Here is a 19,988-nt window from a genome sequence, read left to right on the forward strand (position 1 = left end):
ATGATCTAAAATTAATGCTTGAGATCAAACATACAAATGTTTTTGGAGATATAATTTTGTTTCAATGCAGCATCACCAGCATTCCCCAGCCATCCAACTCAACTGCAATTCAGAAATGTGTTTTAATGTGTTCATAAGCACTTAGAAGTGTAAATATTAAACCTATGCTCCAAAACTAACAAGTATGTCTCTAAACTCGTGATCTGATTTGTACAGCCACACTTGAGACAATGACATACACTTCATGGAATTTTAATGGTTTACACTAGAACTTAAAATTTGACAATCTGAGCTTCCTATTTTCCAAGGTATTATACACCATTTAATTGGGAATTGAAAGCAATGAAAAAATTCTCAAACCTGAAATACCCTCCTGTAGATAAACATCTTACTATTACAGAAAATTCCAATAATGTAAAAACAGAAAGTGAAACCCTTCAAGCTTTTCATGTTACACCTGACTTACTACTGCTCAAGTATGGTAAAAGTATCCTGAGACTAATGTTCATATTTTTCATTGGCATCTTAATTGCATCGTGTAGAAGTGGAAAATGTAGAGATCAAGAGCATAAGGCTTATAATTCTACAGTACAGATGGAAACAAAATTAAATGCAATAAAAACATATTTGCAACTCTAAATGAAAAATTATAACCCAAGACGCATGGGGAAAAATATTTATGTGGAGTTTTTAATCCATATTAGAATTCAGTTGTTGTAACTTGACCATAAATTTAAACAGAAACCATCTTCTGAGACATACACTCTAATAAATGTATCAACATACTGATAGTCAATGAAGGGTCAATTATTTGAACTTGTTAGTAACATTTCATTTTTCTATTCAACAAATCTATAGTGGTTTGCCCCAATTACATATCTGAAACAATGTCTTATGAAAACAAAATTAAAGATAAAAATACTCTGGAAGCACAGATAACTGACAGGAATCTTCAGCACAAAGCACATATCTTTAAAAACGTGAAACGATGACTCTTTGGAGGACAGTAACTAAAAGTCCAAGAATCATCAGGTTTGAGAAATATTGCTTAATCACTTTCCAAAACACAGCTGCAAAAACTGAAAATTTTCATTAAAACTATCATGGTAACCATATTTATTGCATCTTTAGATTGCATTTTGAAACAGAAAATTAATAGTGCACCACAGTGTCACCAAAATATATATTTTTTGATGAGGGGGCCTAAGATATTTATAAACAAAGTGTAGACTGTATGTATGTGCTTTTCAAAGGGGCTGAATCAAATATAACCAGCTGCCAACTTTGTGCTCTGACATACTTGAATTAGTGGGTATGTGTATACTAAATTCATTTATTTTTGTCTACAATAAATGAAATAAAAACACCATCCTATACAATCCACTATTAGCAGTGAGTACAACAGCAAAAAATTATTGTACAATTTATACATACTAAAATATTTTCTTTCTCTAGAAATAACTCAGAACAAAACCTAATCATGTTAAGACTTACTGTGTGAAATCTCAAATTACAATAGGGAAAAAAACCAAATCAGGATGTGTACTGAGCCCAAAACAAAGGTTCTTGGTCATAAGGCTATAATAGATTTAGTAAGTGCAAGTGGTAGAATAAAGCATGCTCAAATTGTATGCTTGGGTCTTCGTATATTTATCAAACCTTTAAATTGAACAAGACTAGCTAAAGAAATGTCTTAAGCAGAGCAAGATAATTGGGAATTCTGCATTTCTTTTGCCATTTTTGTTACCCAACTTACACAATGCGCAAAGTGCTAAGCAACACTACAGAAACACATTTACATCAACACTGAAGACCTGGGGAAATGAAATCCAACAATTTTATTTTAATGAGCTGTATTTTCTAAATTTTTGTTTTATTTTTTCCTGTTTTCATACAGTATTGAAAACAAAACGCGGCACATTCACATTTTCCCGAGGAACTGTAAAGATGATCTCTACAGGGATAAACGTTGTAAAGCCTGAAGCTCAATCAACTGATGTTGAAAACTCTCAGAGGGAGTAAAGGCTTGATCTGAATGGTCTAGAACATGTATTGTAATTTAATAGAAGAGATGGTCGTCTTAATATTTAATGATTTAAAAGAACTTCCCAGTCCATGCGAAGAGTACAGTCCAAGAATAAATCAAATTTCTGAACGCATTTTATGCTACATATGTGTATACTTTGCGATCCTCAGGTGTTCGTGCCAAATATTCTCTCTCAATAAGTCCTTCAATACGTTTCTTAATAACAACTGGACTTGGTAAGAATCGAGCCTTCAACTGCTGAGTTACCTAAAAAACAAAACAGAAATAATGATTCCTAACAGAACGTTTCTTATCTACAACATTTGCATGTAAACACAAAAAATTCCTACATCTGAATAGAAACTGTATCATCTTAAGACTCCAAGATCAAATCATAGTAACTAGATTGCCAAGTTAAAAATAAGGAAAAATTTAAAAGGTTTTATTTGAAATGCATTGTTAGAACACGCTTCCTCATATCAGAATGTGAATGCTTCAAGTGAAGAGTTGAAAGGCAGAATATATTAGGACGAATAAATACCACTCATCAAAAACAGCTTAACTATTTTGATACTATTATCTACTTACTTCTGGATTACTCTCTTGATTCACAGAACCTGGGTAGCACAGTTCAAGAGCAAAAACTGTGGACTTGGACTGCTCAGTTTCAAAACTCAGCTCTACCACTTACTAGTTTCTGGAACGTTGGCCAACATGCTGAGTACATTAAATGAGTGAACAGAAGTAATGCCTTAGAATAATGCCCATCCATACTAAGTGTTACTGTTATTCTTTTCTCCAACTGTTGTCAGGATACTAAGTACTGTGATGTCAGTAATAATAAAACAGTAACTATAACAACAGCCACAGTTTGCCTTTGCATAATTTATCAATCATTCTGCATATATTTCTATTTAGTGCTCTTTACCCTGAAAAACAGGTTGTCTCATTTTACAAATGAGGGAAAAGCGAGCCAGAAAGGAAAACTGACATGAACAAGTAGTAAATAACATAGCCAACAGACATGAGTATAAACCTTTCTGGTCTCAAAGTCCATGTTCTTTCCACTAATCTACCCTGCCTCTCTTGCAGATCATCCAATCATCCATGAGCCAGCTTTTCTTTTACTCTTGTTGATCAGCTCATTTCCCAAACCCACAATGGACTGATAATTCTTTGAAATCTAAAACTTCAGCACTTCACTCTGCAGCAAAAATTTAGTACCCTTATTGGATCACCACTGCAAAACCAACACACTTGCTCTCAACCCACCACCTGAGAATGCCTGACCTTCTCTTTTCTTCTAGTCTCTTGAGAGTTTCATCTTTTGACCTTACCTCCTTCTTTACAGGGCCCAGACTACATTCAAAATTACTTCAGCTGCACTCTCAACAGTACCTTCAACTTCTCTGGTCCTATCCATAAATACCCCTTGATCAAAATGACACTCTGTATATATTACATCATTATAAATCTACTACAGAGTTTTTTGCTGAGTAAAGCTGTAGTTCTGACACCACCTGTGTAGACTAGAAGTCAGCAACTGTACTCACAGGCCAAATGCAGCCCACAGCCTGTTTTTGTAAAATTTTACTGAAACACAAACACATTCAGTTATATATTGTCCATGGCTCTCATGCTACAACTGGCCATTTACAAAAACATTAGCCAGCTTCTAGTACAGACTGATAACACAAGTCTATAGCATTCAAGTTCAGCAAGTTCCTGCATACCATTCTTTGAAAGATACTATTTCAAATTTCTGACAAGCCCTGTGAGCTTCTCAACCCAGTTTTGCACCATAACCTCATATCCTGTTTTACATAGGGAAAAGAGGCCATTTTAATTTGAAATCCCTCAAATTCCACCCTACACATTCACACTTACCCATATTCACACCTATTCATGCATAGCACAACCCCTGGAACCCTGGCTCTGGGTTCTCAGTAAGAGGCACATTCAGTAACATCCATATTAATACATCTACCACCATTTATATTCTCTATACGAGTCTTTCCTTTTCTAGACTTTGGTATTATCCCCTCATCCCATTTTTCTTCCTTTTGTTTTTAAGCATCCCTTCTTTATCCTTAGGATATAAACATGCTCAACAGTTTCCTATCTTGGGAAAAAAAAAAAGTCAAACCCCTCAACTCACCACTTAACCCTCTAGTACTGCTCTCTCTCCCTGCTACCCTTTCTCATGAGCCAAGTATGTCAAAGAACAAGCCACTGTTGGTGGTTTTCACCTCCATTTACTTCTCAAGCCACTGCCATCAGATATTCACTTCTATCAGGGCAATAAAAGAGTCTGGGAAAGTTAAACAGTCATCTAAGTGCCAATATGTCTTAAGTGTTTATTTGAAGTGGGTTTTTGAAATTACTGACCATCCTTTCTAATTATCTTCTCTTACCATGGAACACTGTCATTTTGTTTTCTTCTACAGCAGTGTTCTAAAATTTGAATGTGCATCAGAATCATGTAGCATGCTTGTTAAAACCACACTGCTGGGATCAATTCCCAGAGTTTCCGATTCAACAGGTCTGGCGGAGCCCAAGAATCTGTATTTCTAACAAGTTCCCAGATAATACTGATATAGCTGGTACAAGAACCACATTGCGAAAATCAGTGCTCTAAAGGCTTTCCTTCGGCATCATTTGTTATGTTTTTTTCTCTTCTTTCTCTCCATGCTATCCATGAACAATTTAATCCATTATCTGTGGTTTTAACACATACAGTGAATTCCCAACCCAACTTATGGTTCTCACTTTTCTCTTAACATCTAGGTGGCCTAATGGATAATGATCCCTTGATGTGTCAAAATGCAGTAAGTCAACTTGTAAAAAAGAGTATTAACTGACACCTGTACCACATTACTCTTCCCTTTTCAGTTAAAAAGGCCAATCCCTATCTAGTCACTTAAGCCAGAAACCTAAGAGGAACCCAAAACTGCTCTCTCATTTCTCATTATCAGTTAATAAATCACATCAACTCTACTTACCAATTATCTTGATTCAGCTTTCTACCCTCTACCAATACTGTACCCAGACCTTAATCCTCTCCCATCTATTTTAATGGCCTTTAATGGGTCTTCCTTCCCTTATTTTCCTAATTTGTAAAATGAAAGCACTCAATATATGGTAACCATTATTAATTTGTAATAGTAATTAATAACAGTAGTTTGTTTATACAAAGGTTCTGAATGGCACTGACAAGTTTTTCTTTATTCTACATGTGATATTTTATCATTTTCATAACCAACATATTAGTTCTTAAAGTGTGCACATATTTTAATGTATCACTGTTCAATTATAAAGTGAGTGCCATGTTTTTAATGACAAGTGTTTCGTGACTAGTTTTCTAATTTTTAAATTATTTTTTAAAGTAGTTGAATATGGCAATTTCCTAAATTTAAACTGTTGAAAAATGTGATTCTGTGTTTTCTGTATTAGCCCAGTCTTGAAAGGTCCTCACCTCTGCTACTAGAACATTGTGCTGCATCTTCTTTCTAGATTTCATTATCCGCACTATAGCAGCTTCTATCTCATGTTTTCTGTCGTCGTCTACTTTCTGCCTTGTTTCTTTCCTTTCTGGGTCTGATTCACCTTGTTTGGCAGCAACTAAAATAGAAATAAAGGCATTTATCACAAATGTAAGGAAAAATTTGCTTTATAAGCAAATAATATAATTTAGTATAAGCCAGAGAAAAACCAAGTTCAACCTGAGTATACACACACACTTATTAATTTAAGTACACACTCAAAAAATGTCTCAAAAGTTTGCTTCAATACTATTCTTTCCAAAAATTGGGAATTTAATTTTACTGTGTTAATAAAGTTAATTTTATTTTTATAGAATATAATTTATTTCCTGAAAGAAAAATGGCAGCTGGATATCTTTAGTAGTAACATTATCAGTAAACAATTTTCATTGCTTATGACTTCCACAGATCAACTAAATATTTTATCATTAGGGATCCAAGATAAATCTTGCCAAAAGTACCTTAGCTAGGTAAGTATCTGTAGTCTTACTAACTCAAAATGTAGCTGATCTCTAAGGCTTTATGAAGAGATAAGAGTATGTATTGCTAAGATTTAGTCAGCTAAATAAATAATTTAAAAGCACTATTAGGATGTCAGTGAAAGGAACTCCATAACAGTGTAGTAATTCATTTGTACCTTTGGCCAAAACTCTCCTTGGATTCTATTACCTAACAATTTCTTCTCATATGTTTAATTATATTTGGTATGCCACAAGCTCATTGTCACAGATTCATACTACAGTCCAATCTTTAGGAGAGTCTTGCTCTGTTCTTCCCTACAGTCTACAAAGCAACTGCTAAGAGAATAAATACAGAAGTCCCTTTCTGCTACAACTTTGCTCTAACTGAAACAGCAGGGAAAGAAAACTAATAACTGATTTACTGTTTATTTGCTTATCAAAAGGAGATAGATGTGAAGTTTCTAGAAGGAGAAACTGGAAAATTACAAAGAAGCACATGGGACATTGCTGACTTAGGCATGCCACAAGACAGCAGACTATACAATTTAGAAGATCCTTCTGGTGCGCATATCCATTCAGCGGTCTCTAATTAGAATCCCTTGGTTAAGTTACTGTTTTCAGTGTCATTTCCCAAGTATAAGATAATCGATATCTTAGCAGATATAAAATTATTCGCAGATGAAAAATTAGATTGAAATAGTCCAGTAAGAACAAAGCTTTTCCTCAAAAAGGTCAATGACATGAAGGAAAAAAAAAGTTAAGAGGTAGTGGTTTAGATTACATGTAATTAAACAGACATAAACATTTAAATATAATGCAGAAACCTTGATGGAATCCCTAAATCCCAAAAGTAAGGTATTAAAGAGATTTTTGTGACAACTGAGGACATATGAGTGGTATAACAATGATACAGAATTATCAATTTTCTTGGGTGTGATATGTACAATGTGCACTGAAGTTATTTAGGGGGAAGTGTTAAGATGTTTGCAAATTAATTACAATTGCTGTAGCAAATACACACACACACACACACACGAGCAGAAAAGCAAATGTGGTAAAATAGTAACCACTGGTAAATATAGGTCATGGCCATACTGATGTACACTATGGTGTCTTACATCTTTTTGTGGATTTGAAAATATTTAAAATGAAGAAAAAAAAAGAATAATTTTTCAACAATCTCTTTGGTTCATCAGGATTTGAACCAAATCAAATTATGTGTACTCCTTAAATAGCTACAGAAAAAGATAAATGGGAAGACTGTGGTGATGATACACAATGAATTATGTCTTGTGGATTTTTTAAGATGTGAGGGCAGGTGCTCAAAGCCTACCTAGCACAATACTCTGTACTTAAGAGCATAGCTGAGGGTGTTGCTGTGCATACAGCTATACGCTCTAGATGTGTAATGGAAGATGGGGTTTGAAAATGTGACTGGGGATGGTGAAGACTGTCAACTATGGAAACTGCTGCAGATTACAATGAATTTAATTCTTTTCTAAGGCTATGCTATTTGAGTAATCCTTTTAACTTCTTTGCTTGAACTTCTATTACTGGTTAAAATAAAAGCGGCATAAATAGGTAAGGTCAGAGTCTTTGAGTATTTAATTATGTTACTGAGCCTTTAATTCTTTAATTTAATAAAACTAATGTGGCTACATTATTTACCACCAAAGAGGAAATTCTGGCTTAAAATATAACTAAGAGCTAAGATCATCTATAAATCATTCCCAAAGGAAAAACATTTCTTCACAGAATTTTACTGCTTGAGAAGAACTTTCTGAGCTCCTCTAGTCAGATTCTTCATTATATACAACTATATTCCTATTTTAATCATCTAAAATACTCCACACACACAACACACACACAAGCATGTACTTAACTCTAAAAATCTAAACACACACAAAGACTTTTTTTATTTTAAATAACACTCATGTCTGATAATATTATTGCTAGGCATGATGGAACCAGAGACAGCTACTTACTTAGGGTAAATCGGGATAAGGGTAGATAATACAGGTATACAACCCCAAATATTTCCCTCTAAATCTAGCATATAAATGAGCCCTGAAATCCAAATCCTGTATCTGCCCAAATCTATAAGGTAGTATGTTTTTCACTGGAAAAAATTTTTATTCCATGATACTTGCTAGTACAGTCTTATTTTTTATACACACTTATGTCACAAAGACACAGGCCAATTTTGGTTTATGAAGATTTCAATGATACAGTTTGCAACTAAAGGACAAAGGAGTCAAGGGCTTTAACAGAGACACCACCTTGCTTTACAAAACATACATCAAATCAAAAAGGTCAAAATGTTTACAAAAATTAACAATGCGCATATAAAGTTCTAGAATCAATGTATTCTGATAATCAATTGTATATTTAACATTAAAACAATTTTGAAAAGATACCTTTCATTAATGTACAATATACAGTTTTTTAAAATAAGAAAACTACAGTCACTAAAAAATATTTTAAAAATACTGTTTTATTACACAGCTATATTAGCAGCCATGGTTACATTATTACTAGGAAGCTTACCTAATACTAGTTTTGAAATTAAGTAGCAAACTGTTAGTTTTAAATATCAGCAAGGATGGGGTATCTTTTTTCCTTCTTAAATACATACAACAAACACATCTTACGTTATGTTAAATATATAATGAATAGGATTTTCACTATCAACTTAGAAGGGTGCACTAAAAACAGTATCATTTCTATGTTTTAAAGTCAGAGAAAATACGGATTTTAAATTTTTATCAAAATATAAATAGCAACCCCCAAAGATTAAGCTTTAGGTAATTCTGAATCCTGAATAATCTGTAAATCAACTTTAAAAATAGACTTACTTGACTATTAGTTAACTCAACCAGCTAAAAACAATTTTTAACAATGGTCATAAATTATATTCCATATATATTATATTATATTGTTGTTATATAATATATATAATATATATTATATTGTTGAAAAACATATGGAAAGAAGTTCCTTGTTCACACGAAGAATTACTTTTTAAATGCTTACTGTACCTGGATTCAATTGTATTTTGATACAAACACCTTATCAACAAAAGCTGTTTTTAACCTTAAGTGTCATGCAGCAAAAGCATTAATTTTTTTAATGACAGAAATGCAACAGATACAATTTTTTTTTTTAGAAAACAAAATATATAATTTTTTTGAGAGGAAAAATATAATTCCAGATACCTGTTTGAATCTTGACTCTGTGTAGTTTGGATGTGAACTGATCATTAACTGTAAATATGTGACCATTTTCTATTTCCTTTGACTTGGGTTCTTTTGTAAGAACCCGCTGTGTTGGTTTACCACAGGCGAGGGACTGTAGGGCTCTAACAAGCTCTCTTTCAGGAATATCTGTCTCTTGTTGAATTTCCTGAAATTTTATCAGATTGACATAATTAGATTTTTTGAAAGATTAAAGTTGGTTAGTTAATTAGCAAGAAATTTGACCAAGCAGAATTCCCTATTATGACACATCACTAAAATCTCATTATTTGAACAAATTAGAGGAAAGGGTGACTCTATTTTTTAAAAAAATTAAGAAGACATGTACTTTTTTGTTTTAGTATATATAACACCAAGTCTAAAAATGCCACCCAGCAGAGCTTATCAGAAACTTGCTTTAATATTTAGCTAAAAATAAAGTGTTAATCAACATAACCGCTAATTTTAGAAATATTTTATAGTCTTCGATCCAAGTTTATTCACACTACTCTTTTGTTTAGTAACTTCTTTCATAAAAAAAAGCAAAGTAAGACTGAGTGCAGGCCTTCTTCCATACAATCAAAATTTACAATCCAAGTTGACCATATATACTACCTGTATATGAAAAAAAGAGTTGAATACCTGGAAATTAACACTAAACATGAAATCAGTAAGAAATATGTTTTGAAGTTCAGGTGATAAATTTTTCTTCATATTATGATATGAACAAAATGCAATACTGAAAAAAAAGATGGGGAAAAGAACGCCGTATAATTTTTAATTCATCGTTCTCTTATGTCAACAGGCCAACAAGAGAACTGTTCAATTACATGACTCAGTCCATAAATGTTCATAGGGATGTGTGACTGAAGAAAAGTCATCACACTAAGATTAACGGTTTAAGATGCACTGTATAAAGCAGTTTCTTTCTCAAAAGCAGCTCAATAAGAGTGGGCATGAAGATGGTGATGAGATTATCTGGATGACTGGTCTAAAGAGTCAACCTCTCTCAAGAGTCTTTGAGCAAGCTTTGGTTTTTCTAAAGGAGTGTCAACTAAGTGAGGATTTGGGGGAAATGTGAATTTCCGTGATTATGCATATTCCTTTTCTTCAAATAATCTCTGGTTATATGTCTACCTACTCGTGCCATTTCAAATACTACAAATGTTAATCCTAGAGAATTAAATAGGTGCTATCAATTGTCAGAATGAAAATGGCTTTATTATATACATGCTAAAAGTGACTTATTTTACATATTTTAGTTATTGCGTAATCATATTCAAAGAACCAAAAGTACAGTTTCAGTGATATTTTAAAATTACAAATCTTCCCAGTGGTAAGTATTGCAATTCAATAAGTATCCTATAACTTTTCCTATTCATCTACATAAGTACACATTAATACAAATACACACATATACACGAATGTACATGAACACATCTACCTATACACCACTATTAGTGTTAAACATAAATGAGGTCATATGAATTTTTCTGTGAATTTCTTCAGACTCTCTCTGTTGGCATGAGGAGGTTAAAGCTACAAGGAATTTCATAGTACTGTTCTATTACAACATGGATAGATACTGACATTGTGTCTAATTTCTGCTGGTACATGCATTTCTTTGAGTACAGAAGCCAAAAATTGCCGGGCTCAGTGGCTCAGCCTATAATCCCGCGCCTTTGGGAGGCTGAGGTGAGTGGATTGCCTGAGCCCGCGGGTTCAAGACCCGCCTGGGCAGGCGAGACCTTATCTCTACAATAAATCAAAAAAATTAGCCGGGTGTGGTAGTGTGCACCTGTAGTTCCAGATACTTCGAAGGCTGAGGCAGAAGGATCGCCAGAGCCCAGCAGGTCGAGGCTGCGGTGGCCGGGAGCGGCCACTGCACTCCAGTTTGGGTGACAGTAAGACTCCAACTCAAAAAAAAAAAAAAAAAAGTCCCAAATTTTTTGAAGCAAATTTCTAGGAATGTACTTACTTGCCTTTCAAGTTGCTTAACAATTTAACTCCCACAACAATAATATTATGAGTATCCACTTTCCTACACTCTCTTCAACACCAGACTTTCCTTTTCTTTTGCCCATATGTAGAGCTAAAAAAAATTTCATTATTTTCTTTTGTACTTCTTATGACCACCAGGTGAAAAAAATTTTCTGTATGTTCTATTCATCTTTTACACTTTGTCCATTCACATTCCTTGCATGCTTTTCTGCTTCATTGTTTGTCTTCATGTTGACTCACTGGTGCTCTTTATATATTATGATTTCCAAGTCTGTTACTTGATATAAATAATTTCTCCCAGGTTCTCTTCCTTAACTTATAATATTTCATACAGATGTCTTATTAATTTTTATGTCTAAATCTGTCAGTCTTTTCCTTTTGTGTTTTTTAAAAAAAATAATGGATTTGTAAAAAGATCTTTCTCACACCGAGGTTACCAAAGTGATCTGTATTTTCTTATACTACTTTTCTAGATTTGTGCTTATACTTGGGTTTTGACATCTATCTGGAATTTAATTTTGTTTTTTGTTTTGTTTTGAGTCAGAGTCTCACTCTGTAGCCCAGGCTGGAGTGCAGTGGCATGCTAACAGCCACCATGGCCTTGACCTGCAGAGCTCAGGTGATCCTTCTGCCTCAGCCTTCCAAGTAGCTGGAACCACAGGTGTACACCATCATAATTTTGTACTTGATGTGATACATGCAATTACATTCCTGATATTACCCTCCTTCCACTCCCACAAATAAAAAAACAATCATTTTAATTCAGTTTAATTAGAAATGACAAATTTACTGCATCTCAAATACCTACAAATATACTAGGGGTGACCAAAGAAGCTCAGAGAGCGAGCCCTTCATAGTACAGGCTTCCTCCACTAGGTCAAGTGTTCTAGGAATCCATCAGCATCAGTGTACCAGCTAGTGTTGTTGTGAGAGATGATCTGTGAAATGCCCCAAGTTGTGGCAAACGGGTAACTGGTTCTTCCACCATGACAATGCACCAGCCCACACTGCATTGAGTGTCAGCAGTTTTTGACCCAAAATGGCGTGACATTTGTGCCCCATGCTCCGTATTCACTGATCTTGACCCCAGCAAGATGGACTTCTTTTATCTTCCTGGATGGAAAAAAGTTCTCAAAGGGAAACATTTTGCCGATGTGGAAGAGGTGGGGGAACAAATGGCATAAGCACTAAAAGGCATCCAAATGGACAAGTTCCAAAAAACCAGCAGTAGATAAAACATCTCAATAGGTATACTGCATCAAACAGAGAGTATTCTGAAGGTGACTGAAGTTTAAACATGTAAGAATACACAATTTTTAATAAATAATTCCAGTTTTTTGGGGGTCCCCCGCATATATACTAATCTGCTTCCAGATACTTTATTTTGTTCAAATGAAGTACTTGTTCACGCATTTTAAAAACTTTAGGCAAGGCACAGTAGCTCACACCTGTAATCCCAGAACTCTGGGAGGCTGGGGCAGGAGGATAGCTTAAGCCCAGGAGTTTGAGACCAGCCTAGGCAACATAGCAAGACCTCGTCTCTACAAAAAAAAAAAAAAAACAGTAGGCATGGTGCACTGCAGCCCTAGAAAACTGAGACCCCCAACTCAAAACAAGCAAACAAAAAACTTTAGCTGTATAGTATGTCTTGGTATTAGGACAAATTCCTTCCCCTCTCTCACTGGGCTTTCCCACCTAAGACCCCATCGTCTTTCAAAAGTATGTTTTGCCTACTCTTGTACATTTTCTTGTCCAGATGAATTCTGGAATCTGTTTTGTCAAGTTTTATATATATATACAATATATATATATTTTGGGGGGATTTTTGATTCAGATTACATCAAATTTATAGGTGAATTCAAAAAAAAAAGACATTCCTGTAACATATAGTTCTCCCATTCAAGTGCATTTACCCTTTTATATTATTTTGCTTTTACTCTCTTCTTGGTATATAAGTGGTCTGTCTACATTTCTTGTCAGAATGATTCCTGGGAAGATTATGATCCTCGATAAAATATTCTTTTCTTCCTATGCCAACTACTGATTAATTCTGATTTATAGAAAAAGTTTTATTTTTCTTCTTCAAGAAAATGCTTCTCAGAGAATGGTTTCTCACTGATTATCACATATTGCCAAGTTGACAATCATACTGTTTACAAATTTTAAAATTTTTTTCAATTTCTTCCCTATAGTTAGAAATTCCAATTCTTTTTCTTTTCTTAGTATATTAGATAGGACCTGCAGCACAAGGCAGGACATTAGTAGTAAAGACAGGCATCCTCATCTTGCTCCTACGTCTAATACAAAAGTGTCTAGCATTTTCTCACTAATTACTATTATGCATAAGTCTTCCATTAGATATAACTTTATGACATTGAGGGTATTTCATCACTCTATTCTTAAGTGGCTAAGAATCTCTCACTTTATAAGGAATGTGAACTGACTTATCAAGTGCTTTTTGTATATCCACAGAGTCATCAACTGGTTTTCTCCTTAAAATAGTGTTTGGCAATTCAGCAACTGCTGAATTTTATAACTAATACAGCACTAGCTTAACAATTATCTTTTCAGCCGGGCTCGGTGGCTCAGCCTGTAATCCCGCGCTTTGGGAGGCCGAGGTGAGTGAATTGCCTGAGCCCGTGGGTTCGAGACTCGCCTGGGCAACTTGGCAAGACCTCATCTCTACAATAAATCAAAAAAATGAGCTGGGCGTGGTAGTACACGCCTGTAGTTCCAGCTACTTGGAAGGCTGAGGCAGAAGGATTGCCGGAGTCCGGCAGGTTGAGGCTGCGGTGGCTGGGAGCGTGCCACTGCACTCCAGTCTGTGCGACGGAGTGAGACTCCAACTCAAAACAAAACAATTATCTTTTCAACAAATTCCCTTATGCAGACTAATTCTTCTTTGTATTCTAGGGATAAATCCTATTTGGACACAGGACATTATTTTTTCAATACACTGCTGAATATGACTTACTTGCTAACATCTTATTTAAGCTTTATACTTTAATAAAGTTATGCCAACCTCAGATATTTTCCAAGAACAATATGTGTATTTTGCTTTCTGAGTTCAAAGTTTTCTATACAGCTTTCAATTTTAACTTTCAAATTGTGTTATTCAAATCTTCTACATCCCCCTTTTTAACTGTTGGTTAGTCAGTAAATTTGTAAGTAATTTCCAGGATTGTAGAATTGTCTACTTCTCCTGGTACGTCCAGTAATTTTTCTATCTATATAGTAAAGTCACTAATGATTGCTACAAATCCTTTATGAAATATCAAATATCATTGTCATTTGCTTAAATTGACAATGTGACATTAACACTGCCACTGTCCATAATGAGCGTTTATGAGAGACCCCCCAAAAACCCAAAATTTATAAAAAATTGTGTATTTATTATTACATATTTAACAAAGTACTGTCTGTCTGATGCAACACACCCATGAAGACACTTCTTCCACTGTACAAAACAGTTTGCGAACTTGTCAATTTGGATGTGTTTTAGCTTCTGTTGCTTTTCTGTTTCACCTCTTCCACAAAGGAAAGTCCTTCCCTTTGAGGACTTTTTTTCATTCGGGGAAACAAAAAAAGTTGCATGCAAAGAATACAGGGGGTGCGGCATGTAGGGTCATGCTGTTTTTGGTCAAAAACTGCTGAACACTCAGTTGCAGTGTGGACAGGTACACTGATAAATCAACCATCATGAAATGGGCAAACGCATTGAAAGAATCTCCAAAACAAAAAATTCACTGAAGCCGAACATACCCTCTCAACAACATGAGATGGCACACCTGATGCTGATGGATTCCTAGAGTACTTATCTAGTGGGGGAAGCCTGTACTACCAGAGGCCTGCCCTACAAAATATAATCCGAGTTTTTCTCAAATTTTGTATATTTGAGACTCATTCTCAGAAAATTATAAAAAATATAATAAAGAACATTAGGAAAAATATGTATTAATAACTACCCATACCTCTTTCATAAACCAACTGCTAGCAACCAAAATCCAAGGAATATATACCACTGAATAGATCTCCCATTTTTAGCTATTCTCAATTTATCTTTACTCTTTCAAAAAATAAATAAAAAGAAGAAAACACCTTAGAAGCCTGATTAGTACAGATTAAATGCAACACTACCAATTAATGCCACCCTGTTGTAGTCAGCTTCTAAGATAGTTCCTAATGATTCTACTGTATTTTAAGCTTGTGTGCTTCTTTCACTCTATCAGGACTGACTTGGGCAACCAAGAAAATAAGAACGTGACAGTATGTGACTTCCAGAGCTAGGTCATAAAGACACCACAGTATCCGCCTGAGTTTCTTGGATTGTTCACTCTGGGAAAAACTAGCCTCCAGGATTCAAGGAGAATCAAAGAGCCACATGGAAAGGTCCACGTGGAGAGAAACTAAGAGCTCTTACTAGCATCCAAAACAAACTTGGCAGCCATGTAAGCACCCCTGAAAGTATTCTGCAGCTCCAGTCAAACTGTCAGATGACCAAAGCCCCAGCCAACATCTAAATGCAATTTCATAACCCCAAGCCAGCACCACATAATAGAATCTCTTCTGAATCCCTAACCCAAAGAAACCATGAGAGAGAATAAGTTGTTAATGGTATTTTTTTTCTAAGTTTTCAAGCAAAGTTTATTTAGAAAGTAAATTAGAGAGCAAGGGAAAGAGAGAGAGGAAATTCACCTCCCCAAGGTAGGGGAGAGGGTCAAAGCTCAAAGAGCCACATGGAGACACCAGAGTTTAATAAAACAATGGCCATCAGCGGTTATTTTAAATCACGAACTTTTGAAATTTCCTTTGTGGCATTAAGTAACATACCATCTTACTAAACTCATAAAGAACATTCAAAGATAAAAGATTATCACCCTTTAAAACTATCTCCACTAATTTGTAAAGATGATTTCTGTAAAGGAGCTGGCTACTAAAACTTTAGCAGCAGATTGTAGAGAAACACAGGATCTGAGTAAAGATAAACTACTTGTGCTTTCTCACAATGCCCTGAATTCCAGGTGTGAGCAGCCAGAAGGCTTTGGAGCCATAGGCATAGTAGTCTATAGACACTATGCTCAGTTTCTAGTTTGTGACTTAGACACATTTGAAAAATAAGAGATACTTTCTACTCAAGTTTATTTTCCACTTACTAACTGCTCATTAGCATCAATGATCCCAAGCCTGCTGGGAAAAGAAAAAGTTTGAGCCACTAAAATTTCTAGCAATTCTAATAGCAGCTTTAAAAAATGAATTTATTTCATTTTTGCTTATCTCATTATTTTTGTTAGTTCTTTTTTTTGAGTTGGAGTCTCATTCTGTAGCCCAGGTTGGAGTACAGTGTCATGCTCACGGCCACTGCAGCCTTGACCTGCTGGGCTTGGCGATCCTTCCACATCAGCCTTCCAAGTAGCTGGAATTACAGGCACATATTACCATGCCCCGCTCACTTTCTGGTTTATTGTAGAGATGAGGTTTCACCAAGTTGCCCATGCTGGTCTCAAACCCGTGGGCTCAGGCAATCCTCTCACCTCGGCCTCCCAAAGTGCTGAGAATAAAGGCATGAGCCATCGCGCCCAGCCATTTTTGCTAGTTCTTTGTAAACTAGGACTCTGAAAACCAACTCTAGCATTTACCAAGTAGCTTATTCGCCTTAAAATATATTATCTATAAGAGTTGCAGATTAAAAATAACTATACAAAAACAGCTGTTAGAGATCATTTAAATTCCACCGGTTTGAAAAGCATTATAACATTTGGGTAAGGTACTCAATGCTTACTTAATCAATAGTCTCAGGACTCAATCACATATTGTTTGTGCTTGAAAATCAAGATTATTCCCTAGGTAAGACCCACCTGGAAATATATAAGAAAACTCTCTTAACTTAGCTGCTACACTAATATCTAGATTTCAAAACATTTCCTTTCAAGTATATCAGATATAAATGACCTCTCTTAATTATATTCACCAGATAAGTGAAAGTATGGAAATTAGTGTTAAAACAGGCCTAGAGTTTAATATATTTTGCTCTTAATTTCAAATTTATACTTCTAAGTTCACCTGTATTTGAAAACTGGCTATTATTGAAGTATAAACATGGCAGTAATTTTAGAGCCTTTCAAAATATTCATTCACTGCCTTAAATTTCAACTTAGTAAGAGGTTAGGCACAGTGGTGCAAGCCTATAATATCCCGCCAAAGTGGGATAACTGCTTGAGCCTAGGGGTCTGAGACCAGCCTAGGCAACACAGTGAGACCTCATCTCTACAAAAAAGTTTTAAAAATGAACTAGATATGGAGGCACATGCCTGTGGTGTCACCTATTAAGGAGGCTGAGGTGGAAGGATCACCTAAACCCAGAAGGTCAGACTGTGGTGAACCGAGATTGTGCCACTGCACTCCCGCCTGGGCGACAGAGAAACCCCGACTCAAAAATTAAACTTAGTAAGAATCTCATGGTCTTCACTTCAACTCCAACACACCCTTTAAAGGTACAGGAAAAAACTAACTGAATATAATATGATATAATAACAATTTACTGGGGAGAAAACAAAAAGCAAACACAAGAAAGTTATAATAATTAGTTATTTTAAGAAAAAAAGATGGTGTAAAAAGGAAACTGACTACATTATCAGGATAGTGTTAAGCCTGGCATAAGGAGAGACACAGATTATCAATGAAACAGATCAGACAGCATAAAAACAGACCAACCTATATATGATCAATTGATTTTCTTATGAAAGTAGCAATGGAAAAAAAACAGTGCCTTCAACAAACAATGATACAATGACTGTGCGTGAAGAAAATAAAACTTAATCCTCACCTTATATCATACCCCCCAAAAAATCAATTTAAAATTGATTATAAAATTTAAAAGCTAAAATTATAAACTACTTAAAAGAAAACAGAAGAAAACTGTTACAATTTTGGGGTAGACAAGTAATTTGTTAGGACGCTAAAAGCACAAACTACAAAAGGCAAAAGGTGATTAACTGAACTTTGTTGATACTTTAAAATTCTGCTCTTCAATATACACCATTAAGGAAATGAAAAAGCAAGCAAAAGACTGAAAAAATATTCACAGCACATGCGAGGTGTGACAATTTGAGTTTGTGAACTTGCTACTGTGTACTTACACTGGCAGCACTGTACAAACAACTCAGTAAGATTTCATAACCTTAGTATATCAGTCTCACAGTGTCTCACAGCTGTGTTCATGTCAACGTGTCTTGCTGAGTGGCGTTTGCTATTGTTGTTGCATGTTTTTGTGTGTCATGGCAAGAATGTGGGACTTTGAATTAGAACAATGAACAAACATTAAATTTCTTGTTATACTTGGCAAGAGTGGAAGTGAAATCAGGGACATGTTAGTACAAGTTTACAGGGATAAGGCCATGAAGAAAACAGCAGTGTGTAAATGGATTAAGTGTTTGTTTTTTTTTTTTGAGTCAGAGTCTCACTTTGTTGCCTAAGATGGAGTGCAGCCTCGACCTACTGGGCTCAGGCGATCCTTCTGAATCAGCCTTCCCAGTAGCTAGAACTATAGGCATGACCCACCACACCTGGCTAATTTTTTTATTTATTGTAAAGATGAGTTCTCACCAGTTTTGCCCAGACTGGTCTTGAACCCGTGGGCTCAGGCAATCCTTTCACCTCGGCCTCCCAAAGTGCTGGAATTATAGGCATGAGTCACTACACCCAGCAAATGTTTTTTTGAGGGAGGAAAAACGTCATTGATGAAGAGTGATCAGAATGGCCAGTAACGAACAGAACTGATGAAAACATTGCAAAAATTCATTGAATTGTGAGTCAAAATTGCCAGTTGACTCTGAGAAACATAGCAGACCAAATAAACATTGATAGAGAAACAGTTAGGAAAATCTTAACTGAAAATCTTAGCATCAGAAAAGTGTGCATAAAAATGGTCCCAAAGGAGGTCTTGCATCACGACAATATACCAGCTCACACAGTACTGTCTGAGGGAGCTTTAGTCTTCAGTTTATTTGTTTTTAGAAAACAAATAACTGTGTTGGAATACCCTCCCTACTCACCTGATCTGGCCCCCTAATGACTTCTTTCTTTACCTGAAGACAAAGGAAATACTGAGGATGACATTCATGGGCCACAGCTCTGATGGCTACTCCAGAAAAAGAGCTCCAAAACTGCTTTGACGGGTATATTAGGTGATAGCTTTGGTGTGTAGCTTCCCAAGGGGAGTATTTCAAAGATAATCATATGATATTCAGTAATGAGGTATGCAACACTTTTTCTAGGATGAGTTCATGAACTTAACTGTCAGACCCTGTATATCTGACAAAGGACTTGTATTCAGAATTTATAAAGAACTTTTACTACTTAGTAAGAAAACAACCCAATAGGATATATACAAATACATCACCAAACAAGATATATCCCTAACATATGAACATATAAAAGATGCTCAACAACATAAGTCATCAAGAAAAGGAAAATTTAATCCAGACTGAGATATGATAACACACCAACTAATGTAGCTCAAATTATAAAACCTGCAAAGGCTGTGGAACAACTGGAACTCTCTTGCACTGCCAGTGGGTATGGAAAATAATATAGCTGTTTTGGGACACAGTCTGGAAGTTTCTTAAAAACCTAAATATATAGCTCTATTCATAACAGCCCAAATCTGATAATAACCCAAATACTCATCAACAGGTGAATTTTAAAAAATGCAACACATATGTAAAAT

At 35.3% G+C, this 19,988-nt stretch overlaps 1 protein-coding gene across 1 annotated transcript in view; it reads right to left on the minus strand.

Annotated features, from left to right (window-relative positions):
• Positions 1-671: 671 nt before the first annotated feature.
• The window catches only part of CUL3 (cullin 3), a 90,235-nt gene continuing 70,918 nt past the window's right edge, over positions 672-19,988 (minus strand). Inside the window, exons 14-16 of the mRNA XM_008059902.2 lie at positions 9,245-9,431; positions 5,502-5,647; positions 672-2,293 (exon numbers count right to left, since the gene is read on the minus strand). Coding sequence (XP_008058093.1) covers positions 2,162-2,293; positions 5,502-5,647; positions 9,245-9,431 — 465 coding nt within the window. The 3' untranslated portion in view covers positions 672-2,161. The remainder of the gene's footprint in view (positions 2,294-5,501; positions 5,648-9,244; positions 9,432-19,988) is intronic.

Source organism: Carlito syrichta, unplaced genomic scaffold (genome assembly GCF_000164805.1).
Source record: "Carlito syrichta isolate Samal-C Ts95f unplaced genomic scaffold, Tarsius_syrichta-2.0.1 Scaffold92196, whole genome shotgun sequence".
Lineage (NCBI taxonomy): Eukaryota > Metazoa > Chordata > Mammalia > Primates > Tarsiidae > Carlito > Carlito syrichta.